The 23755-nt window shown below is 35.3% G+C and overlaps 2 protein-coding genes across 6 annotated transcripts; one reads left to right on the forward strand and one right to left on the reverse strand.

Annotated features, from left to right (window-relative positions):
* Nucleotides 1-21: 21 nt before the first annotated feature.
* LOC18434538 (pentatricopeptide repeat-containing protein At2g22410, mitochondrial) lies at nt 22-14439 on the forward strand. 3 transcript variants are annotated; one of them, XM_088870121.1, is made up of 2 exons: nt 22-2201; nt 9143-10141. In XM_088870121.1, the coding sequence occupies exon 1, from the start codon at nt 434-436 to the stop codon at nt 2198-2200; it is 1767 nt and encodes a 588-aa protein (XP_088726247.1). In that variant the 5' UTR covers nt 22-433; the 3' UTR covers nt 2201; nt 9143-10141. The 3 variants fall into 3 exon arrangements, with proteins under 3 accessions (XP_088726247.1, XP_088726248.1, XP_020522977.1); XM_088870122.1 differs by lacking the exon at nt 9143-10141 and adding an exon at nt 13994-14439 and having other exon boundaries at nt 46-2201; XM_020667318.2 differs by lacking the exon at nt 9143-10141 and adding an exon at nt 13994-14439 and having other exon boundaries at nt 83-2145.
* LOC18434537 (potassium transporter 5) lies at nt 8597-17420 on the reverse strand. 3 transcript variants are annotated; one of them, XM_006844605.4, is made up of 9 exons: nt 16878-17420; nt 15882-16104; nt 13206-13457; nt 13068-13118; nt 12250-12510; nt 11614-11666; nt 11384-11498; nt 10726-10980; nt 8597-10044 (listed from the first exon to the last, which is right to left on the reverse strand). In XM_006844605.4, the coding sequence occupies exons 1-9, from the start codon at nt 17049-17051 to the stop codon at nt 9017-9019; spliced, it is 2412 nt and encodes an 803-aa protein (XP_006844668.2). In that variant the 5' UTR covers nt 17052-17420; the 3' UTR covers nt 8597-9016. The 3 variants fall into 3 exon arrangements, with proteins under 3 accessions (XP_006844668.2, XP_088726246.1, XP_020522976.2); XM_088870120.1 differs by lacking the exon at nt 13206-13457 and having other exon boundaries at nt 16878-17183; XM_020667317.2 differs by lacking the exons at nt 11384-11498; nt 11614-11666.
* Between the last annotated feature and the right edge of the window lie 6335 nt (nt 17421-23755).

Genomic DNA, 23755 nt, shown 5'->3' on the forward strand with positions numbered 1-23755 from the left:
CATCCATTCTATTCTATCACAAAAACCACCGGTATTATTGTCTTTAAATATGATGTTGAGGGCCTTGAAGCTATTTGCTCATTTTCTAACCGCTGATACTTGCAGACAGGGAAAAATACAGGTTGTTAGAGAGAGAGGAAGCTTTTTCGTCTCTCCATTTTTTCACTTCTCCCTACTTTTTTGCACCCCTCTTGAAGAGAGAGAGACTGGTTAGAGAGAGTGAAGCTTGTTAGAGAGGGATGGAACGAAGTTTGTTGTTTAGAGAGAGAGAGAGAGAGCAATTCTTATGGTCTGGTTTGGCCTTTCTTCTCTCCATAATCTCAGTTCTGAAAGTTGAGAGAGAGACCAAAACCTGCTTCTTAATAGAGAGAGAACAAAGCCTGCTTTCTTGTTTTTTTTCATTTCTCCATAACCTCATCTCACTAAGAATTTGATGCGCTACTCTCTCTCCTCTATCAACGCACAGTCCATCCTAAAATTCCACACGACATTGGCCCCTCACACTCCTCTCTCTCTCCTCCAGAAGTGCTCCAACACCAAACACCTCAACCAGCTTCTCTGTCTCTTGATCACTAACCCAATTCCGAATCTCTTTACATGGAACGCCATTATCAGAGCTTACGCTCACAGCTCACAACCCCAACAAAGCGTCCTCCTTTACAACCACATTCTACGCCATTACTTTCTCTCTCTAGACAATTACACTTTCCCCTTTGTCTTCAAGGCCTGTGCCCGTCTCTCTCTAAAACCAAAGGGTGAAGAGATTCATGCCACCACCGTAAAATTAGGGTTTGAATCCGATGTTTTTGTTCAGAATTCTATGGTCTCCATGTATGGATCCTGCAACTCAATAAGAGAAGCTAAAATGGTATTCGATTCCATGAAGACCAGAGACGTGGTTTCATGGAACTGTATCATTGCTTGTTATTTACAGAGAGGAGAATCAGAGCATGCTTTGAAGCAATTTGAAGAAATGCTTAGGAATTCTATAAACCCTAATGGATTCACAATTGCTAGTGCTCTTGCTGCTTGTGCTCGAACAGGGGACCTGGATACAGGGAAGAGGCTCCACAATATAATCCATGAGCTAGGTTTAGGGTTAGATGTGTTTGTAGGTTCAGCTCTGATAGATTTGTATTCAAAATGTGGGTCTATAGTTGAAGCTCGGAACGTGTTTGACGAAATGCCTGAAAGAAATGTGGTTTCTTGGACCTCCATGATAGCTGGTTATTCACAGTTGGGTTATTTCAAAGAGGCCATAGAACTCTTTAGAGAGATGCAGGTTAAGAATGTGAATCCTGATGAGGCCACTGTGGTTTGTGTGCTTAAGGCCTGTGCTCATCTTGGGGCCCTCGATATGGGTCGATGGGTTCATGCCTTCTGTGAAAAAAACCATATAGAAATGAATCTCACTGTAAATAATTCTCTGATTGATATGTATTCAAAGTGTGGAAGCATCAATAGAGCCTCGGCGTTGTTTAGAGAGATGGTCAAGAAAGATGTTTTCTCGTGGACTGTGATGATATCAGGGCTCGCCATGAATGGGGATTGTTATGATGCTTTGGAACTTTTTAAACAGATGGATGCATCCAGTGTGAGGCCTAATGAGGTTACATTTTTGGGTGTTCTATCTGCTTGTAGTCATGGAGGATTGGTTAGGGAGGGGCACCATTATTTCAATTTGATGATTGAGAATTATGGGTTGAAGCCAAGAATCGAGCACTACGGGTGCATGGTTGACCTTCTTGGGCGTGCTAATCTCTTGTTGCAGGCTGCAGATTTCATAGAATTGATGCCCATTAAACCTGATGCAGTGATTTGGAGAGCACTATTGTATGCATGTAGGCAAGATGGAGATATTAAATTGGCTGAGAGAGCAGCTAAAGAGATACTCAAATTGGAACCTGGAAATTGTGGGGTTCATGTTATGTTGTCAAATATTTATGCATCTTTTTCTAAATGGGAAGATGTGCATAGAGTTAGGAAATTCATTAGAGATGGGGGAGTTAGGAAGCAACCTGGGTGCACTTTTATCGAAGTAAATGGTGTTATTCATGAGTTTCTTGTTGCAGATGATTCACACCCACAGTTTGAAATGCTATGCTCGATGCTCATTGGAATGGACAGTCAGTTAAGATTGTCGGGGTATGTTCCCAGCACTTCAAAGATGAATGTGATGGCAGATTTATGCGCTAGATGAGGTGGCAACTTTACATGATTATATTATTTTTAACGTATTTATGAAGCTATCAATGATGTTGTTGTCAATATTTGATCATACCAATTATCTTTGAAAGCTTTGAAAATGACTGACTCTTGTATGGTTGCACCATGTCATAGCTGAGAGAATAACTGATTCTTATTCCCGAGAGCGCATTGTTCTATATGCTGCTTTGCTAAATCAAAATTCTGGAAAGATGCATGTATATATCTTCCACAGCTTTTTGATGCATGTATATTTTTGTATACCTAGCAATGAAGGTTAACAATCCAACAAAAAAAAAATGAAGCCTTTAAGCAGTGTTACATGGACACTAGTACGAGTGTCACTGTCTAAAATATATTACAATATCTACTACTTTTCTGAAAAGGACGGGCACCGTAAAACATGTCCGTATAATTATTATTTTTACATATAAAAAACTACTTTTAATGAATATGTAAATAGACATTTAATATCTTTAACTCATATGAGTCATGAGTGGCACGAGTGATAGGCTTCCATTCTTATTCAGCTGTTCCCAAGTTCAAGCCGCTAGTTTGAAATATTTTATATATATTATTCTTGGTAAGAGAATATGACTCCTCTAGCCACATGGAATGTAGGAACCTTGCCAAGGATAAGAATATGGAGTTAGTAGATACAATGAGATGAAATAGAGTTAACATAGCTTGCTTACAGGAAATTGTGGAGAGGGGCAAAAGCTAAGGAAATTGATGGATATAAACTTTCATATATAAAGGAAAAGATAATTATAGAAATGAGAAAAGCATTATAATAGTAGACAAAGATTTAAATGATAAAGTAGTAGATATTAAGAGAGTAGGTGTTAGACTCCTATTAATTTAAAGGGAAAATATCTTATTATCTTCTATTTTTAACTTTTATATCTCATCGGATCAAGATTTGAAAATATTGCTTGTAAGCAAAAAGACTTCATCTTTTCTATCTTCTAACCCCCCTAAACCCTTTTGATCATGTATTATTGACCTCAACAACTTATGAAATGACTCTATGTCTCTCTCTCTCTAAAACTCCATCTCTCTCTCACATCATCGTCTCTCTTTCTCAAAACTCCATCTCTCTCTAAAACCCAAACTCCATCTCTTTCTCTCACATCATCATCTCTCTCTCAAAACTCCATCTCTCTCTCTCTCTCTATAACTCCATCTCTCTCTAAAACCCAAACTTCATCTCTCTCTCTCTTTAAAATTTCATCTCTCTCTAAAACCCAAACTCCATCTCTCTCTCTCTTTCAAACCTAATCTCCATCTCTCTCTCTAAAACTCCATCTCTCTCTCACACATAAGAAGGTGTGCTCGTGTTCGAGCTTAAGCTAAATCCCTTGGCAGGTAAACTCACCGAGAAGCGAAGAGAGAAAGATGGAGTTTTAGAGAGAGAGAGATGGAGTTTAAATAGAATGTCATTTTAGTATTTGTTTGGGTAAAAAATTTATGGTCAAAGCGATCCAGGGGGTTGTAAGATAGAAAAGATATATACCTTTTGCTTATAAGTAATATTTTCAATTCTTGGATCTCATGAGATATAAAAGTTAAAAATAGGGGATAAAGAGATATTTTCCCTAATTTAAATTGTGTTAAGGGAGGAGATAATTAATGTAATCAGTGCTCATATGTCACAGGTAGGTCTAGATGATAGAACTAAAAAATAATTCTAGGAGACATGGATGGACTAGTCTAAAGAATATCGAATGGAGAGATGAACTTTTTAGGAGGGACTTAAATGGTCATGTAAGAAAGGATAGTAGAAGATATGGAAGAGTACATTGAGGATATGGATTTGAGAAAAGAAATGAGATGGTTGATGCTCATATTTTTTGTTTTCTATAGCTTACGACTTAGCAATGGCAAATACCTATCTGAAAAAGCGAGAAGAACATTTAATAACTTACAAAAGTGGATCATATATAAGCTAAATAGACTTTTTCTAGTTAAGAAGGCAGAAAGGCCATCATGTAAAGACTGTAAGGTTATCCCAGAAGAAAGTATGACCACACAACATAGGCTCATAGTTATGGACATTTGTATAAAGAGATAAAAAAATAAGGAGTGGAAATAATAGGTGTCCAAAAACTAGGTGGTGGAATTTAAATAAAGAGAAAATATACCTATTTAAGAATAAATTGATAAAAGAAGGAATTCTGATGACAAAGTCAATTTTATGTGGAATGAGATGACTAATTATACTAAGAAAGTTGCAAAAGAAGTTTTAGGAGAATTTAGAGGGATAAGACATTCAGATAAAGAAACTTGGTGGGGAATGATGAGGTTCAAAGGGCTATTAGTAAAAAAACATTCAAGTTACAAAGCTTGACAATGGAATATAAATGATCAAAACTTAGAAGAATATAAATATGCCAAAAACAACTCTAAGAAAATCGTAAGGTTAAGCCTAAGGCATATGGTGATCTATAAAATAAGTTGGAAACAAGAGATGGTGAAAAAGATGTCTTCAAACTAACAAAGTGAGAGATGAAATGTAGTGATTTAGATATATTAAATGCATTAAAAGTGAGGATTAGAAGATCTCGGTGAAGGATAACAAGGTCAATGGATGGTGGAGAATTTATTTTCAAAATTTGTTAAATGACGACCACTATGGGAGCATAATGCTAGGAGGAACCTTCGACAGAAATGAGGTCAGAGGTCATAAATACATTCGTTGGATTATGATATCCGCAGTGAAAGAATCTTCGAGAAAGATGCAGATAGGATTGGCTTTAGGACCAAATAGTATCCCAATAGAGATTTGGAAGTGCATGAGAGAGATTGGCAAATTGGGGTTGCCTAAGTTGTTTAACATGATTTTAAGAATAACAAAAATGTCAGACAAATAGAGAACAAATGCTATGGTTCTATTTACATGAACAAATAAGATATACATAATTGTACAAACTATAGAGGGATGAAACTTATGAGTCACACTATGAAGCTCTGGGCGAGTGATTGAGCAAAGGCTACGACATGAAACAAGTATATCAGGGAGAAAATAAACGACCTCTACATGGTAAGGGAGAAAAGAAAAGACCATTGAGCTATTTTCATACTTAGGCAATTGATTGAGAAGCTCAGGGAGAAAAGAAAATACGTCTACATGTCCTTTATTGATTTAGAGAAGGCATACAATAACGTACCTTGAGAGTTAATTTGGTGGGTGTTGGAAAGAAATGAGTCTCTAGAGGATATATTGATTTGGTAAAAAATATATATGAGGCTGGCTAACTAGTGTAAGGACAACTAATGGAGAGACAAGTGAGTTTTTAGTGACAACGGGCTTACATCAGGGGTCAGTGTTGAGCCCATATCTCTTTGCTTTAGTTATGGACGAGTTAATTAGAAATCTACAGGGTGAGGTACTGTGGTGTATATTTTTTGCAGATGTCATAACTTTGATTGATGAGGCTAGAGAAGGCGTCAATATAAAGTTAAAACTTTTTTTTTAGAATAATATGAAGTTCGAACTTTGGAGGGATGATCTAGAGTCTAACAGTTTTAAAATTAGCCAGACTAAGATAAAATGTATAGATGATATCATCATCATCATCATCATAGCTTTTTTTCAACTATTTGGGGTCAGCTACACGAATCTTGGTCCGTCATTGTACTCTATCAAGGGCTATAACCTCAATGAGGCTATAAGTCCCTATATCTTTTTTCACTCCTTCCAACCATGTCTTTTTGGGTCTATCCCTTACCCTTTTCTAGCCTTCCACTTGAATCAAATTGTACCTCCTAATAGCTGCTGCACTGGATCTGCGCTGCATAGAATATATTAATGCAAGTTTAACAATTAGTTAAGATTGATGGTCAACAAGTACCTAAAAGAGATTATTTTCAACACCTTGAGTTGATGAGAATAGAGAGATTGAGGAAGATGTTGCGCATAAAGTTAAAGCTGGGTGGACAAAGTAGAGATGTGCTTACCAACAATGCTTTATGGGACGAAAAGTTTGGCAGTCAAGAAACAACATATCCAGAGAATGACTGTAGCTTAGAGGGGGGATGTTGAGATGGATGAGTGGTAAGACAGGAAAGGATAGAATTCGGATTGAATACATCCGAAGAAACTTATGGGTGGCTTCAATGGGCAATAAGAGGATGAACAATAGACTTAGGTAGTCTGGCCATGTGCAATGTTGACTTAGATAACATCGGTTAGGAGGGGCTATTCGGTTCAAGTGGAAGGCTCTAAAAGCACAAGGAAAAAGCCCAAAAGAACATTTATGGAAGTAGTGAGAAAAGATATGGTTACTGTAGTCTAACTGAGGGGTGTGTCCCTTGATAGAGCGGGATGTTGGAACATGATTTGTGTAGCCGACCCCAAATAGTTGGGATAAGGCTCGATGATGATGATGATGATTACTAGTAAGATGCAACTCCTTCGTTGGTCTCACCGAAATGTTGTAGAAATCATGCGTTAATTGATATAAATGCTATGAGATAATATATCAAATCAGAAAATATGACTATGACTCTCTCTTTATACCATGTAATTGAATATTAGATGTGAGTTTAGCGAATTGTGGAAATTATTTATTCAATATTTAAAATAACATATAAAAATTAATGTACCAAATTAAGTACCTTAGAGATGATTTTATTACAATTATAATTCAATTGCAACTATATTTATTAATTCTAAACTAATTTAATTAGTATACATTAGTAAAGTCTATGAATAAAAATTTGAATTCGTTTACTATTAATAAATGATTACAGAATTATACTTATGTATTTCATATTATTTAATGGGAAAGGTTTCTATACTTCCCCTATAGCATAGAAGATCTATGCTTCCCCTATCATCCAGCCGTCCAATTTTGATCAAGAGAGCCACTCACCGTGATCTTAGATCCGACGTCTCAAAGTATTTTATTTTTAGTTTTCTTTATACAAATTGTATGAATATGAAATTTGGTACGTGTCATCTTCTCATTGGGGCGCACCTATAAAAAAATATTAAAAATAATTTTTTGATAAAATATAATGACCAAAATACCCCTTAAAACTTTCAGGAGGTATATTGGTTAGTTTATTTTATTGTAAATATTTGTTATTTTTAGTTTTTACTAGTGCGAGTTTAATAGAGGATTGGACATCCAAAATTTGGTGTCAAAATAGTTTATATAAAAAAAAATTAAAAATAAAATAGTGTAGAGATGATTGGGGCAATCTTAACCCTCCATTCAGAATAAATGGTTGGATAAGGAGAAGTATATAAGTTTTATGCTGTAGGGGAAGCATAGAAAGCTTGCCCATATTTAATTAAGATGCTAATTACTTTTGCAATCCATTAATGAAATTATAATAAATAATTATACAATAAATAATTATTCAATAAATTAATATTGGTAAATTATAATTTACAATTTCTCAAAAAAATTAAATTTACTAAAAAATTAAATTTAGAATTTTTGGTAAAACATTAATAATTTGATTATGAGAATTAGCTGAGCGTAAAAATTATTAAATATGAGTGGTAAATTCTAAAATGAGAATAAGACATAATGGATGATTGCATTTATGCATATGATAATTTGATACAATAAGAAAAACAAATCTCTTCTTATTATATGCATAAATTGTCATTGTATTATGCATATTTGCAGCATGTCTTTTACATTACATAATTATATTTATATATAGTTAATAAATGATTAATTAATTAAATGATAGATAACTACTTGATGAGACAAAACAATAATGATATTTGAGAAGAGAGAGAGAGAACGGAAATTTTCGAAACATGAACTTTATGATTATCTTTACCAATATAGTATGTTCGATTACTATTTTGGTATTATAAGTCTGGGCCAAATTTATTGGGACATGAATTGAGGGAGAGAGATATATTGATCGATATATAACATTTTGTGAGATGCACATTAATTGAGACAGATTTATGAAGAGATTAATGATCAATATGTATAAATTAACATCAAGTGGGCAAATTTAAAATTTAAAATTCAAAAGGACAGTTGTCAAAATAATAAAAGGGGACCTCCTTTGACTTAATATAAGAAAATAATAGATATTAGATGGATATTTAAACTCCAGCCATGTGTGGTAGTGTCAAGATATGTCAAACCTTTGACACCAGGCCTTGGATGGAGTATCGAGGTAGCATGGCCTCTAGGAAATGTTGATCTTGTCAGCTTAGTTTTAAATGGGCCTCAGTCAGACCAGTGAAGCAATTTTTTTTAAAAAAAAGAAGGAATAAGTTGTAAGAACGCTGTAGAAGGTGCCGATTTTGTTTCAGTTTGAGTTGTTATTTGAAGCGAGGACAGTGACTCAAGATTACTGTAATTTTTTTATTGGCTGATAATCAAATTTGTAATTTTACAGTTGCGCCTTATTCAAATTTCTGCAATTTATATTTTCAAATATTGGTGCATGCGCCATTTTCATTATACAAACTCCAGAGGGTCTTTTGGATGTATCACATCCTAATGAAATCCATGAGTTATACTGCTACTTTTTACGTCTTTGATTGCCTAGGACACTGCATAAATCCCATTTTACAATCTCTCTCATCTCTCAATAAAAGCAACATAAGTTCATTGTCATACTTCACACCATTTTCCCATTTTACAAATCTCTCTCATATCTCAATAATAAATGTTTCCTTAGCTCCTGAGTCTCCTCTTTGCTCTATTCAACTTTGTTTTCATTGCAAGAAGAAATGTTTTTCTTTCTTTTCTGAGGTTTAGTGCTAATCCTCATTTATCAGACTGTTAATGCATTGTGCAACAGCTTCAACTGTAGGACGCTTTCTTTATATCTCATATGTCATTCCAACCCTAAGCATCCTGCTTCTTGGAACACCCATTACTTTCTCTCCATCTCTTAAGTTCTTTCGAATGAATTTGTATGCATAGTTCACTGCAAACTTTTTCAGCAGCGATGATCCCGCCTTTGCTGTGACCTCTGCCTCTCCCAAAAGATACACAACCCCATCATCCAAAGCCTTTTGAAGGAACTGTGCCTCTTCTTGTGGTGCCTGAATTGGTCCGCTGATAATCTGGCTAGAGGAGTTTCTTGACCGAGCAGATGTAACTGCTTGAATGGGTCCGGAAGATTGTTGCAGGCAGCGCTCATCATAAACAGTGGATGACCCTGATGCTCTTTGCTTGCTTTCTTTTGCCTCTTGGTTGGCATTTGATTGATCTGTGGTCTCAGTTTCAAGAAAGAAATCTTGCTGTCTAACGAACTCCTTCAAGTATTCTACTAGTAGGCTCTGAAACACCTTTGGCTCATCCATTACATCGTTATACCCATATCTCACTACACATCGAAACATCCTATACTCTTTAGGCTCAACTTGTCGGAAGAGGAATCGCTCCTCTAGTGCCACTTTACTGACTGGAATGGACTTAATCGTGACGAAGATCAGAACTGAATGGATGGATGGTATGCTTGAAATGAAATGTGAAAATATGGGGGGTATTCCATGGACGAGTTCAGAATATAGCAATCCCATCCCTGGTATCCGGATTAGATTTGGATTATTGGCCAACGAACTCATGTACTCATCAGAGACTTTGTTTTCAAGCTCAAACTGGTACCTCTTCTTGTGCACATAGTGCCATGTAATCATTATCATTGTGAAAGCTAATGAGAAGGCCAGTGGAAGGTAACCTCCTTGTTTGAATTTGTACAAAGCTGAGGACAGATACACCAGCTCAACTACTCCAAACACTACAAAGAAGAGAGCTACCAACCATATGCTTATCTTCCATATCATTAGCATAATCACTGTTACGACAAATGTGGTTTTCACCATAACTGCTATCACTGCGATGCCTGCACAAAATATGAAATCTTCTTGTTGGTTTATTTGATTTAGAACTGATTTTTCTGTTCTGGGCTTAATTAATTTTTTTGGTCCACACTGATTAAATTGGCACAGGCTGTACTGGTTCTTCATCAATAGTTGTTCATACCTTTTCCAGCCTATTGAGTGTTAAACCTAAGACTTGAGGCTATGTGTTTCCAAAACCATCTTATTAATTTTCTTCTTAATTTAAAAGAGTAGAGATACCTGGAGTAAAGAACTTAGGATCAAAATATAAAAGTGTTCAAGATATGAATGTTTCATGGAATACTGAATCTCAAAATTCGTCCAGAATTTATAAGTTCAGGGCATGAGTTCAGGGCATGAATGTCAATCGTTCAGCTGAAATGGACTTGGGCCAAAATTTGGTTGACACTTGACAAAATCTGTTTCAAGGAAAATATGGATTACATTCCAATGGACTGTGGAATGTTGTTAGTGGTGAAGGGGAGTGGGATCCTCCTAAATAGGAGATGGCCCCTATGGTAGTTCTCACTCTCTCTCCATCATTGTCTACCACTTCATTGGACAATCACATCCCTCGAGAACCATGGGTTGCATGGTGCTTCAAACTGTAACCTACACTCCCTTGTTCTATGTCTATAACCTGAAAAATTGTGGATAACAATTGCAGGTAGTTGAGAACTTACCATATGCATTTCCAATATTATTTGTCGTCCTGAAGGCAACTGTAACGATCACACAGGCCGCCATGAGAAAGTAGTTCAACTCTGGTATGTACACCTGACCTTCATACTTTGCAGAAGTGTGAATCACCTTAACTCTCGGGAAACAACCTAGTGGTAGACACTGGGCTATGACCGCGAAAGCACCAGATATCATAGCCTGACTGGCAATAATAGCTGCGGCATTAGCTACTACAAATGTTGGCCAATAAATTGGACCTGCCATAGAATACGCATCTTGTCATGTCTTGTGGTTATCAAAAGATCTAGAAAAGGAAGTCGGGGGAAAAAATGGACCTTATGGTGGCTCCCTATCTCCCCATCACTCTTCATCATTATATTTGAGGCTCATTAGCCTAATGGATTATGGTTATCCCATATCCCATTGGACCATATATTCCACTTCGGAAAAAGTACTTCATGTTTTCTGAACTAACAGTGTATTTGATAAAGTATGCCAAATAATCTTACCAAAGAAAAAAGGTATTGCCCCGAGTAGACATCAGGGGTCAACCCCAGCAGATATCCCAAAGTCCCCATCCAAAACAAAAAGAGGTCCCTAATATTAACTCATAAACTGAACTGCAAAGCCAAATCGTGCACAGTTTATGAAATAGTTTACCTGGAATTGATTTATAGAAAGTATCACCGACGTGATCTGGGAATTTTCTCAAATATGAAGCTTGCCCAATGTATGCGCATAACAATGCAGGAAATACGATTGCAGTGAAACTAAGCTGTAAGTTCAAGGGTAACAAATAACATTTTAGATATTGAGAAAAGCATCATCTCTTTAAACATAATCATAATATTGTGCTTATTTTACTTCAGGTGAAGATTTTTGAGACATACTTGAATGGCCTTTACAGAGAAGTGACCCAAGTCTGCAAACATGGCCTCGGTGCCTGTTTCAGAGAGTTATTGTTATTTAATTGATGATCCTGAAGAGAAAGATAATTAACTAGATTCCTTTTAAGCATTTTCCTATAACCATAAAGTGCCAGAAATTTTGGATTTGAGCTGAATTTGAATATTTGGATTTGTTTAGGCAAAATTTCTGATATAGTTACACTAAATAATAATAATAATAATAATATAAATACAATAAAATCTAATATAGTTTTTGGAAAGAAGGTAAGAAAATCTCTTTGAAATGTCATAAAGGTTCTGGTTGAAATAAACAGCCAAAGTTGAATATTGACAATGAGCTTCTGCTGGGGGCAAAACTATCAACCTTTGAAAACGGGGAATTATTCCATCATCCAATGGGCAACATTCCTTCAAGACTACTCCATCATTCATTCACAATGATAGATAGCTTGATATTAACTGGATGGGTCCCACAGGGGCATTCTCCATGGTTCATTTAGTTTCTACCCATCCTTGACTGGGAATGTATTGCGGCCTTGGAGTATGATATCCCATGCTATGTTGGATTGTGGTACTTTCTGTTTGAACAATGTTCAATAGAAAAGTGAGTTTGGGTACCTGTAATGCAGAGCAGGACGCCTCCAAGTGATATCCATCCTTGCTTACCAGTTCTTTTGAAGTATTTAACAATATATTGTGGGTTAAATGCATGCAAGACACCAACATCGTACTTGAAGAGGTTGTAGATTCCAGTGATTCCAATGAAGCTAAACCATATCAGAACGATAGGAGCAAATGCGTATCCTACTTTATCAGTCCCATATTTTTGCACTGCAAATAAGAGGATTAAGATCACTGCTGAGATTGCAACAACAGCATCTGCAGAAGGTACAAGAGAACTGCATTAGCTTTTTAATTTACAATTTTTTTTTTTTTGGGGGGGGGGGGGGGGGGGGTGGAGAGAGAGAGTGATGTATGTGTGCTTTGTGTGGTTAGAGAGAGGTCTAGGAGGAACTAAGAAACTCATGGATTCAAAGTACTGACACTGCATGAATTTGATTATTTGCTCTGCTTTTGTATCAACACATGCAGTTTTATTATTGTGGTATCGAACTCCTTTTTTGATGCATGCATGTGTAGTTTGGATTCCATATATCACACTAGATAGATATCATATTTTTTACTTGTCATTGTCCCAAGTATTATTGGTACACTTCCTGTCTATTGTATCATGAAAATGAAATATAGCTACAAAAAGCGTAATGTTTAGGACATGTACACAATGGAGAGAGCTACATTTAGACTTCGAGCAGATGAACAACATATTCCAGCCATCTTTTCACATCTGATGGCTAGGGAGGGTGTGATTTTCTGTCCCAAAAATGTAATGCTTTCATTGCTTATATGACCCATAAATTTTTTTTGTGAAACTGTACCTTGGTTAAGGGATGATGCTGCGGTCTTGATCCCACCCACTGCAGAAAGAACTGCAAGACAATAATATCTCATGAGAGAGAGAGAGAGAGAGAGAGAGAGAGAGAGAGTTAAAGTTTTTAATGAAAATGAAGAACAACCTGATATGCAAGGAGTCAGAATCCCATCCCCTATCACCATTGATGTCCCAATCATTGTGACCAGAAACAATGTGGTTTTTGCTGCTTTGTTCTTCTCAAGAAATTCTTTTACTTTCTGAGCCCTCCTCAAATGGCTAGATGGTTTGTCCAATTTGTAGTTGGAGATTTCTCTGTCCTCTTGCTGAATGTTTGGAATCAAGCCCACCTTTGGGGCATGCTTACAAATCAAGGTATAGAGGGCAAATGTCCCCCCTGTCAATCCATTAATAATCTAATCAGGCTAAAGGTAGCTAGCTAATGTGGGGCATTTTATTTGTTTATTAGTATAAAGAAGGGAAGTTCATTGGTTTAAAAAGTCTAGCTTCCCAACCCACATGGGTATCAATCCTACTTGAACGAAACAGTTTGTTTGTTTGATCCAATTTTTGCTAGATAGGGAAGTTTCTGAAAGCTCTGTTGCTTTGATCATTAATTAAATGAAATAAATGTTTCTCATTGTTCCATCCTCTGGACTAAACCATTTGGATTTTATTTTCGACAAAGTTAAGAGGCACTAATTTTGTGCTTGTTGTTCTGGTTCTTGCTGGTGTTGTGGTTGTTGTTATCAATGTTGTTGTTATTGTCGTTGCTGTTATGGGACAGTGTATAATGTGACTTCTGTAAATCTGACATATCAAGTTATCATGCACTAATTGATCACATCTCTTAATACAATTACTATTATTATGGTTACTATTACTACTAATCTACTGCTATTTTACATTAACATGTACTAATTGATCGAGTAGATCAAAATGACATGGTCAGAAGCAGTGAGAAAAGATATCGGAATTTATGGCCTTACTGATGGTATGGCCCTTGATAGAGCAGAATGACGGACTAAGATTCGTGTAGCTGATCCCAAATAGTTGAGAAAAAACTCTGATGATGATAATGGTGTACTGATTGACCACACCCCTTAATGATTTTGAAGTTATGCACTCGTGGGCAAGAACGTGCTATTAGGATGTGACTTCTTAGGCGGCTCTTCTCTAATGGCTTCTCTAACCAATCAAATTGACCAACCTTGTTTTACTGATATTTTTTTTTTGGGATTGTTTATAAAGAGACCATGTATTTTTTATACATGGATGTTCCAATCATTATTGTCCCTTAAATTTCAAAATAGGTGGTTGTAAAATTGTTAGACACAAAGATCCCAAAAAAATTTCTTGGACTTCGTGATTCATCCCAAGCCATCCAATTAGACATCTAATGAGTGAGAATGATTGTAACATCTATGTAAAAAAGATAAATGATCTCTTTGTGGTCAATCCCTATTCTTTTTCTAAAACGATTTACTAAGGACACCAATCGGTTATGTAAAAGTGAAAAACACACTACAATACACAGCATGTACACGATGCACAGGACACAGCTAGTGCATCCACCGTCCATCTCACCAGCGTAGGCTGGAGAGTATCCATGCTACTAGATGACGAGTATTCACCTGGTTCGTGCGTAAGGTTTATCAATTTAATGTCCAGTCCTCCACCGTCCATTGTTGAGTGTTTGAGTATGGACAGTGGAGGCCCTGCCTGAGTACCATATGTCATACACAGGCTGTGTATTGCATACTTTCAATATGCTGAATATGAGATAGTTCACCACAAAATCATCCAAAGGTTTCAAAGTTATTTTGGCCATGCCAGATGGTGCATAATCTCATACTCTCTTGGTATCTTTTACTTAATACAACAGTTAAACATGTTAAAAAAAGATAATGAACCCAAGTTTCGAGCCCATGTTGGGACGGTAATGATATACTATGATTTGGTGGACTAAGGAAAATCCATAATCCATTAGTTATTACCATTCATTTAAATTTTTTTTTATTTGTTCCGCTTGAAAATATTTTACGGAAAATATTTTCACATGAAACGATTTCTTCATGTAATTTAGGTATGCGAATATTTTTATACCAATTGGTTCCAGTCGATGATTTAAAAAAGGGATTGGTGATTAGGATTGGGCATCACAAAAACTGCTCTTGATAGGTGAATCGGTGGTCCGGATTGCCGTTTTACTTTGTGGAAAAAACAGTGAATCGGCAAAAAAACATGTGCAAAAACAGTGAACAGGCCAAAACCCGGTCTGAATAAGTGAATTGGTGTTTTTGCTATAGCAAATCTCCGGTTCTCTTCTAGACCTAGACAATTTCCTATATATTGGTAGAATCGGCACGGGGTGATCGATTCTTGAGTCTGGGCGATTTCGTGTCGACCTAACATTTTTTAAATCACTAATCCCCCTGCATATTTTCACACTACTTGACAATTAATTGGTGTGAAAATATTCTCTCACATAACCAAAATTTTTCTACGTGAAAATATTTTTTCGTGCGAACCAAACATGCATGTGGGACCCACCCACCTAGTTTTGGAGGGTCCCACTCTCATTTCAAGGGGCAATGGTGATCACCGTCCATTTAAAACAATGGGGCCCATCAAAACAAAATGTGGGATTGTTCTCTTTTGATGGGCCCTGCTCTTTCTCCCTTAACGTCCATCATTTCAAGGGAGGGAGATAACCTGGTGGACTATGATTATCCGTAGTCCTCTGAACTGGGTCAAACCGGTCGGGCTCTTTTTATCCAGTGTTTAGAAGAGTAAACAGATGTTGAGGGTTTAGACTTACCATCACCGTTATCATTGGCAAAGAGAACAATGAAGACATATTTGATGAAGGTTATAAGTACGATGGTGTAAATAATGAGGGACAAGACCCCCAATATATCCTCTTGATCGTCAATCCCACGGGTAAAAGTGCTGGAGTACACATATAGTGGAGATGTTCCTATGTCACCATACACCACCCCAATGCTCTGAAAGGCTAGGTTTAGTGCGGTCAGCCACCCCTTCTGCTTCACAATAATCATATGAGAGCAAGAGAGAGTTAGTTCACACTAAAACTCCAGCACCTTTAGGAAAAAAAAATATAAAGGGAAAGGTTTATATATGGGCCAGGCCTTAAACAATTCAATTAAGGTGAGGTTTCAATAAGGTTGCAACCTTAAACAATCCAATTAAGGCATACCACTAAATTTTATCGTAAAGATAATTTTGGAATAAAAAATACTGAGGGTGGTTTGACAATCTATTTTTCTATTTCTAATAATTTTAACATAAAAATAATTTTGGAATAAAAAATACTCAGGATGGTTTGACAATCTATTTTTCTATTTCTAATTATAGAACTTTAAACTGTACAAATGGTTCAAATCAAGTAGATCTATAAATATATAAAAATATTAAAAATAGATGGTCTAGATAATGTGTTGCAAGATACACAATCTTTTTAACTTAAAATCTTTTTTTTTTTTTTTTTCATATTTTTCAACATCAAAACAACCTTTTATGATGGATTGCGGTGCACTTTTAATTATACATTTTAAGGTTGCAACCTTACATAAATTTTTTTTCATTAAATTAGAGCGTACCTCAAAAGTCTACTAAAAAAAGTTATTTAGATGCCAAAAAAATCCTCAAATCAATCATTTAGACCTCATGTATAGGGATAAAAAATAAATAATTTAAAGTTTTGAGAATTTTAGAGAGAGAGAAAGAAGTGTTGCATCAAAATATGTGTGCGTGTGTATGAGACAGAGAGAGAAGCTTGGCAGTCGAAACTGACCCTGCTGCCATGACCGGTGGCCCCAGAGACTCTCCCTGCTTCGAAGTCCAGGGAATCGACTCGCCGGAGTCTGGCCCATGAGAGTTTTCGTTCTTTGATCTCTTTTGGTGGTGATTGAACATCTGCTCTCTCTTCTCCATTTTCTGACCCATCTTTTTGAACAAAATCAGCCATCTTCTCTAACTGGTTCTCTCCAACTCTGCCTCTTGCTGCTTCTTTCCTGCTTCTCTTTATAAGCAATGAAAGTCAGAGATACAAGTATTAAATAAAGTTTCAAGGTGGTTGATTTTGGTGCATGTGAATATAGTATTCATAGCTACAAACCTCCTCCTTTATTCAATGCATAAATGGTCTGTTTTTTGCTTCCTAAAAGATGGTTAGTCCTGAGCTAGGTTAGTGTTAATTTTGTTCTTTAATATTTTCTTTTGCAGATGTGTCAAACTCTAAATCAATCAGTTACAGGCTTATTTAGACCTAGGGAAGTTTTAAAATTTTAAATCTCACTTGATACCAATTGGAATGAGAGTGGAACTTGGTGAAGGTGATTTTATGAATTTCTTAGGCTTTATTATACTCTTTGTTGCTCTATTCCATATTTTTATTTATTTATTTATTTTATTTTTTTTATTTTTTTTTTGGGGGGTATTTCAATAGAAAAAACGGACGTTTGATGACAGTGGATGGTGTCAGTAGGATTGAAAACTACTACCTGATAATTAGGTATGGGGGTACTACCACCAGGACCTAGCCCATCTGTCCCTATAATGCACTGCATGGTTAAGCTTGTCAGGCAAAGTTTAAATAAAGGACGTGTAATGTTTACTCTTGCTGGAGCATACTTTACTCTCTCAAGCAAAATTCTTGCTTGAGTGGTTTTCAGGTTAGAAATTTTGCATCGACTTTATAATCACCAGATTAGTGTTTCAAGTACAATATTTGTATTTTGAATTTAAACATGCTTACATCTAGTCATCCAAAGTTTGGACAGCCCTGTTGAATCTTAGGACATTTTTTTCAGCCAACTAAATCATAGAAGTTACACGGCAACAAAGTGTATAATGAGCAATCATTATCACCAATTTTAATGCTTGTAGAAGTAAAGTTGGAAGCAGAAATGGCGTCTCTGAGGTTATGGCCCTTAATAAAACAGAATGACGGATCAGAATTCGTGTAGCTAACTCCAATTAATTAAAAAAAAAACTATAATAATCATAAGGAAGACTTGTAGAAAGAATGTAAAGTTTTAATCTACACACCTAAACAATTATGATACACTCATTGGTTACATTTACTTAAATGGGGGTAAATTATTAAATACATCTAGTTGTTTAGATTTCAATCCTATACATGAACAATTTGGTATTTTTTGTAATATTGTTTCAAGCGCCACAAAATTCAAATAAAACTTAAAAAGTGCTGCGGTTAAACAGAATGATTTGACATCTTTATTGATTTTGTAAGATAAGTTGACCATTCAATTCATATCTCCCACATACACATTCTTGCAATCAGCTTTTGTATATATTAATTTGAGATTGGTTTCAAGTTCAAGAGGTTATCCCAAAATGTAATGTCCTAATATATACTCGTACATAGGGATTTTACATAAGTTACTATGCACCTGGGGGAACATATATTTTTTTGCACACATATGTAGAGAGAAGAGCAGGAGAGAGAGTGTTTTAGTTCAATGTTGAGAGTGTGCTTTTGTTGACTGTGAATCACATGCATCTTGACTGTGATCACGCGTATCTTATTTATCCAAAAAAATAGAAAATCACATGCATTTTGACCAGTGGCTTACATCAATGCAAATCCAACCACTTGGTCTGGTAAGACGTGTCAAATTTGTTTCAAGCAACATGTCCATGGCTACATGCATTGTTTTTACGGAAAATACTTACATGAGCCGACCGGCATATGCAACAGCATAGACCGGGGGGTCAAGATTGAAGGAATAAAGAGATGAGCGGCTTACATTTTTGCATTAGTAAATTAAATGATTTTGGAAAAAGTAGGGGTCTAATGGACTTCAAATTTGGGCTTTGTACGTTGTCTTGTATTTTGAGGAAATAGATCTACCAAGGTAGAGTAAAAAAGACGATTCTGGAGGGCTGTTAAAAGCCCGGGCCGACGGCCCGTAGGGCTTTTTCGGATATATCCGTACATGGGATTTGATATATCTGAAACTTGATATATATATATATATATATATATATATATATATATATATATATATATATTAAGGGTATTTCGGTAATTTATACCATTTTATTGAGACTCAACATATATTGCGATGGGGGTTCATCTAGGGTTAAGAGTTAAGGAAAAAACACATATCTCTTTGTAATTAGATAAAAACAGAGATGCGTGATGAAGAGAGCGAATTGTAACCCTATTCTCTATTGCCAGTAAAGAAGTTCTACTCTCCTGTGTGAGGAAGAGAGCGAAGTGTAACCATATTCTCCATTGCTAGTAAAGAAGCTATAATCTCCTGTGGACGTAGGCATGTTGCCAAACCACTTATATCTTCGCGTTGCGGTTGGTTGTCTCTTTTTTTTGTATTTGTTTCTTCTTTCTTGTTTTTGTGGATTGTTTTTCGTTTCTACATCATCTAGATCCTTAAAGAAAAATATGTGAGGCCTGCATAATGCCCACCTTATATTATACATCTAGATCCTCGAAGAAAAAATTGTGAGGCTTGCATAATGCCCACCTTATATTATAAAGTAAGGTGCACCTTTAAATTTTGTCAAAAGATGTAGTTTCGAAATAAAAAAACTCATTAAGGCTTGAAAGTTCAACTCTAGTTATGAAATTTAAACTTCTACTGTGGCACAAATGGAACGTATAAATCAATGTTTTAAAAAACGCCGAGTCGAATCGGACTCGCCCGGTTCGACTCGGAAATGGCAAAAAGTGGATCGTATCGGCTAAAAAATCGGAAATCGTTCGATTCTAGAGAGAACCGGACGATTCTGTACAGTGACTCGCCGATTCACTGTACGGAATCAGCGAGTCTCGTACGGTTTTTTTTTTTTTTGTAATCCATGATAGATTTTTTTGTAATACTTGATCAATTTTTTTGTAATTCATGATCGAATTGTTTTTGTTTTCTTGTAATCCATGATCGAATTTTTTGTTTTTTTGTAACCCATGATAGAATTTTTTGTAATCCATGATCGAATTTTTTGTAATCCATGATCGAAATGTTTGTTTTTTTTTCTTGTAATCCATGATCGAATTTTTTTTTTTTTTTTTGTAACCCATGATAGAATTTTTTGTAATCCATGATCAAATGTTTTGTAATACATGATCGAAATGTTTGTTTTTTTTTTGTAATCCATGATCGAAATGTTTGTTTTCTTTTTTGTAATCCATGATTGAATTTTTTGTTTTTTGCTTTTTTTGTAACCCATGATAGAGTTTTTTGTAATCCATGATTGAATAGTTTGTAATCCATGATTGAATTGTTTTTTTCTTCTTTTGTAATCCACGATTGAATTTTTTGTTTTTTTTTGTTTGTTTTTTTTTGTAATCCATGATCGAATTTTATGTAATCCATGATCGAATTTTATGTAATCCATGATCGAATTTTTTGTAATCCATGATTGAATTTTTTGAAAATTTGTGATTTTTTTTTTTTAATCCATGATCGAATTTTTTTTTGTAATCCATGATAGAATTTTTGGAAAATTTGTGATTTTTTTTTTTTAATCCATGATCGAATTTTTTTTTGTAATCCATGATAGAATTTTTTGAAAATTTGTGATTTTTTTTTTTAATCCATGATCGATTTTTTTGAAAATTTGTTTTTTTTTTTTTTAATCCATATTATTCAAAGAGAAAATGAGAGAGATGATGATTCTGAAGCCACCCTATCCCAGCCATATTATTCACATATCGAGTCCCAACAGCAACAGTGTAGGGATGAGCACGACAGTGCAGGTGAGCATGAAGGATGGACAATTTTCGGGGATTTAGATTGGGAACACAACAAAATACTAACACTCAGGGATTTAGGAATAGTCAGACGCCTGCTAATATCGATGATTTGTTTTTAGATCGAATCAATGAATTGTTAAACGAATTCAATCAATGGCACCAGCGTGACCAAGAAGAACAATAACGTCGTCTATCATTTTATTTTTAGATAATATGTTACTAATTTTATGCTTTATTGTAGTCTATGTATGTTGATATACTTATTCCATGATAATTATATGTTTATCCTTTTGTGTAATGTAAATTAAATGCTGAATGGCGGTTCATGCAGGGAAAGAACATATCAATATTCGCATATTCATTCAAAAACATGAAAATTCTTAATGGAGTACCCTCATTTCTTATTGAATTCCTAAAAAACAATATTTATAATGAATTTTAATAATTTTTTCGGATTTTTTTTAAGCTTTATTCTGACCGATTCACCCGATTCCCAATCCGGATCGTCGATTCGCCGATCCGAATCGGTTTTTTGGAAGCCCGATCCGGGTCACCTATTCGTTTTTTAAACCATTGGTATAAACACTTCAAAATCTTCAAAATAGCCCGTGCATAAAATTTATTATAAGATAAACTATTTGGAAGGAGAGAATGAGGCATTGGTTATAAGACAAGCTCGATAAGATCTTATGAGGAATTAGTAACATGGAGGCTATAGAAATTTGCCCCTAAATGAGGTTATGAGCATTTAACTTTATTTTCTATATGGATATCTTCTTCACCCTAATGAATATGTTTGTGAAAAAATAAAATACATAAAATATATTTATGAGGATAGAGAAATTTGGACTAATGTCAATTTTCGATATTGATGCACTGTTACATTTAAGTTTAAATGCGTTTAATTTTTTTTTTCTTTTCTTTTTTTCCTAAGTTGTTCATCAAGTGTTTTTAAGACCATCCCCCAGTTTTGGAATCAAAATAATCCTGTTTGGATTATGACAGATGGGGGGTGGATGGAAAAATAGGTACATAAAAAAAATTACATAAAATATATTTATGAGGATAGAGAAATTTGGACTAATGTCAATTTTCGATATTGATGAACTGTTACATTTAAGTTTAAATGCGTTTAATTTTTTTTTTCTTTTCTTTTTTTCCTAAGTTGTTCATCAAGCGTTTTTAAGACCATCCCCCAGTTTTGGAATCAAAATAATCCTGTTTGGATTATGACAAATGGGGGGTGGATGGAAAAATAGGTACATACAATTCTTCCTCAAATTTTTAATATTATCATTTTACCTAAAAGAATTATTATTTTTTAATGTTTTTTGCCCAAAAAAAATTATTATTAAGTTTTAAAATTGGACTAGTCAACTAATATAGGGATAAGGCTTTCAGTTATCTTATAGTGGGGTAGAGGAGGTAACACTCCCATTGAATTCATGGTTTTCAGACAGGGCTGTTAATGGGCCCGGGCTGGCCACTAGCTTTCGGGCCTGGCTTTGTTTTGGGGCCGTTCGGACCAAAGGCCTGACAGGCGGGGCTTGTATGCCATAAATATTTTTAGGCGATTCCTGACCTAGTGACCTGGCCCAAAATTTTTTGCATTAAATATTACATAATTTTTTAAAATTTTCCCTAAATTATATAAGGTCGGGACTTGCCCGATTTTGTTCGGGCTTGAGCCTTGTCATCATGAATTTGGAGCGGTCCTATACTATGTGAAAAACTAAATTTTAAGTCCTGGGCTCAAGCCTGCCTTGGAAAGTTCAAGATCGGCTCTAGCATGGGCTGACGTGGCCCGTTAACAGCCCTAGTTTTAGGACTTAGATGATCAATTTGACACAAAAATAGGACAGTATGTTCAAGTTTGGTTGGATGCAACTCTGCTATAATGAATGATTATTCACCCTATTTACCACATTGTGATTTATTTTGTTTTTTTAAAATTAGTACTCCAACACCCTTTTGACCAAATTGTGATTTACATTCCCACTGAAATCATCCTACGAATATCTCGAAAACTAACTCTTAAACTATTAAACTATTTGAAAAAACGGGTAAGCACCTGCTTTCCCCCTACACCCCCTTGATTGACTAAAGAGTTCGATCCCCAAAAAAACAAAAAAAAAGTGTACGAGGTCCCAAGTGCCCTAGTGTGTCATTGATTTTCATAGAAGAAATTGCCCTAATATATTAGTAAAATTTGTACCATAAAATTCTCTTTCGCCCTTTTGAAAAGGAAACATTGGTTTTTTTTTTCTTTTTCTTTTTTTTTAAATTCCTAAACTAAGAAATTCAAAGAGTTCAATGTCAACTACCAAACATCGTGCATCTGCACGTCGTACTTTAGTGGACCGCTACCTACTCTATTTTTTTTATTTAAAAAAAATAAAAATTTAAATTAGTCAGCCCAAATTATTCTTTCATGAAGGACCATTCCGCAGGAGCAATTGTACATTTGCTCCCTCGAGCAAAAGACCCACATTTTTCGATCCATTTTAGGATCTCTGGATGAGTAATCTCTGAAGAAAATGAAATGGATTTTGAATTATAACACATCCAAATTTGCACATCCACAAATGCGACACTCCGTTCAATCTTTGAGTGTGATTTTTTTTCAGGATTTTCCACAATATTTATTCAATTTTTGAATAATTATACAGCTGGATTTGTCGACATGGGATTACATTATGTGCTCAATCTTAGATCATGATTTTTCCAGACGCTTTCAGAGCATATATTCAATTCAGTCTTTTGGTTGATCGTTGTATTGAGTACGTTACATCTCCAAAAGTTTTAGGAAAAATTATCTAAATACCCATTATAGATGAAGTATTTAACATTTTGTCGAATTGGATCTATTCCACATCAAGACCAGGACTTTTTCTATAGATATTTCGAAATCAAACCAAATGATATATGTAAAA

The sequence above is a fragment of the Amborella trichopoda genome, chromosome 6 (genome assembly GCF_054954075.1).
Source record: "Amborella trichopoda isolate Santa Cruz 75 chromosome 6, AtrichopodaSantaCruz75HAP2 v2.0, whole genome shotgun sequence".
Classification (NCBI taxonomy): Eukaryota; Viridiplantae; Streptophyta; class Magnoliopsida; order Amborellales; family Amborellaceae; genus Amborella; species Amborella trichopoda.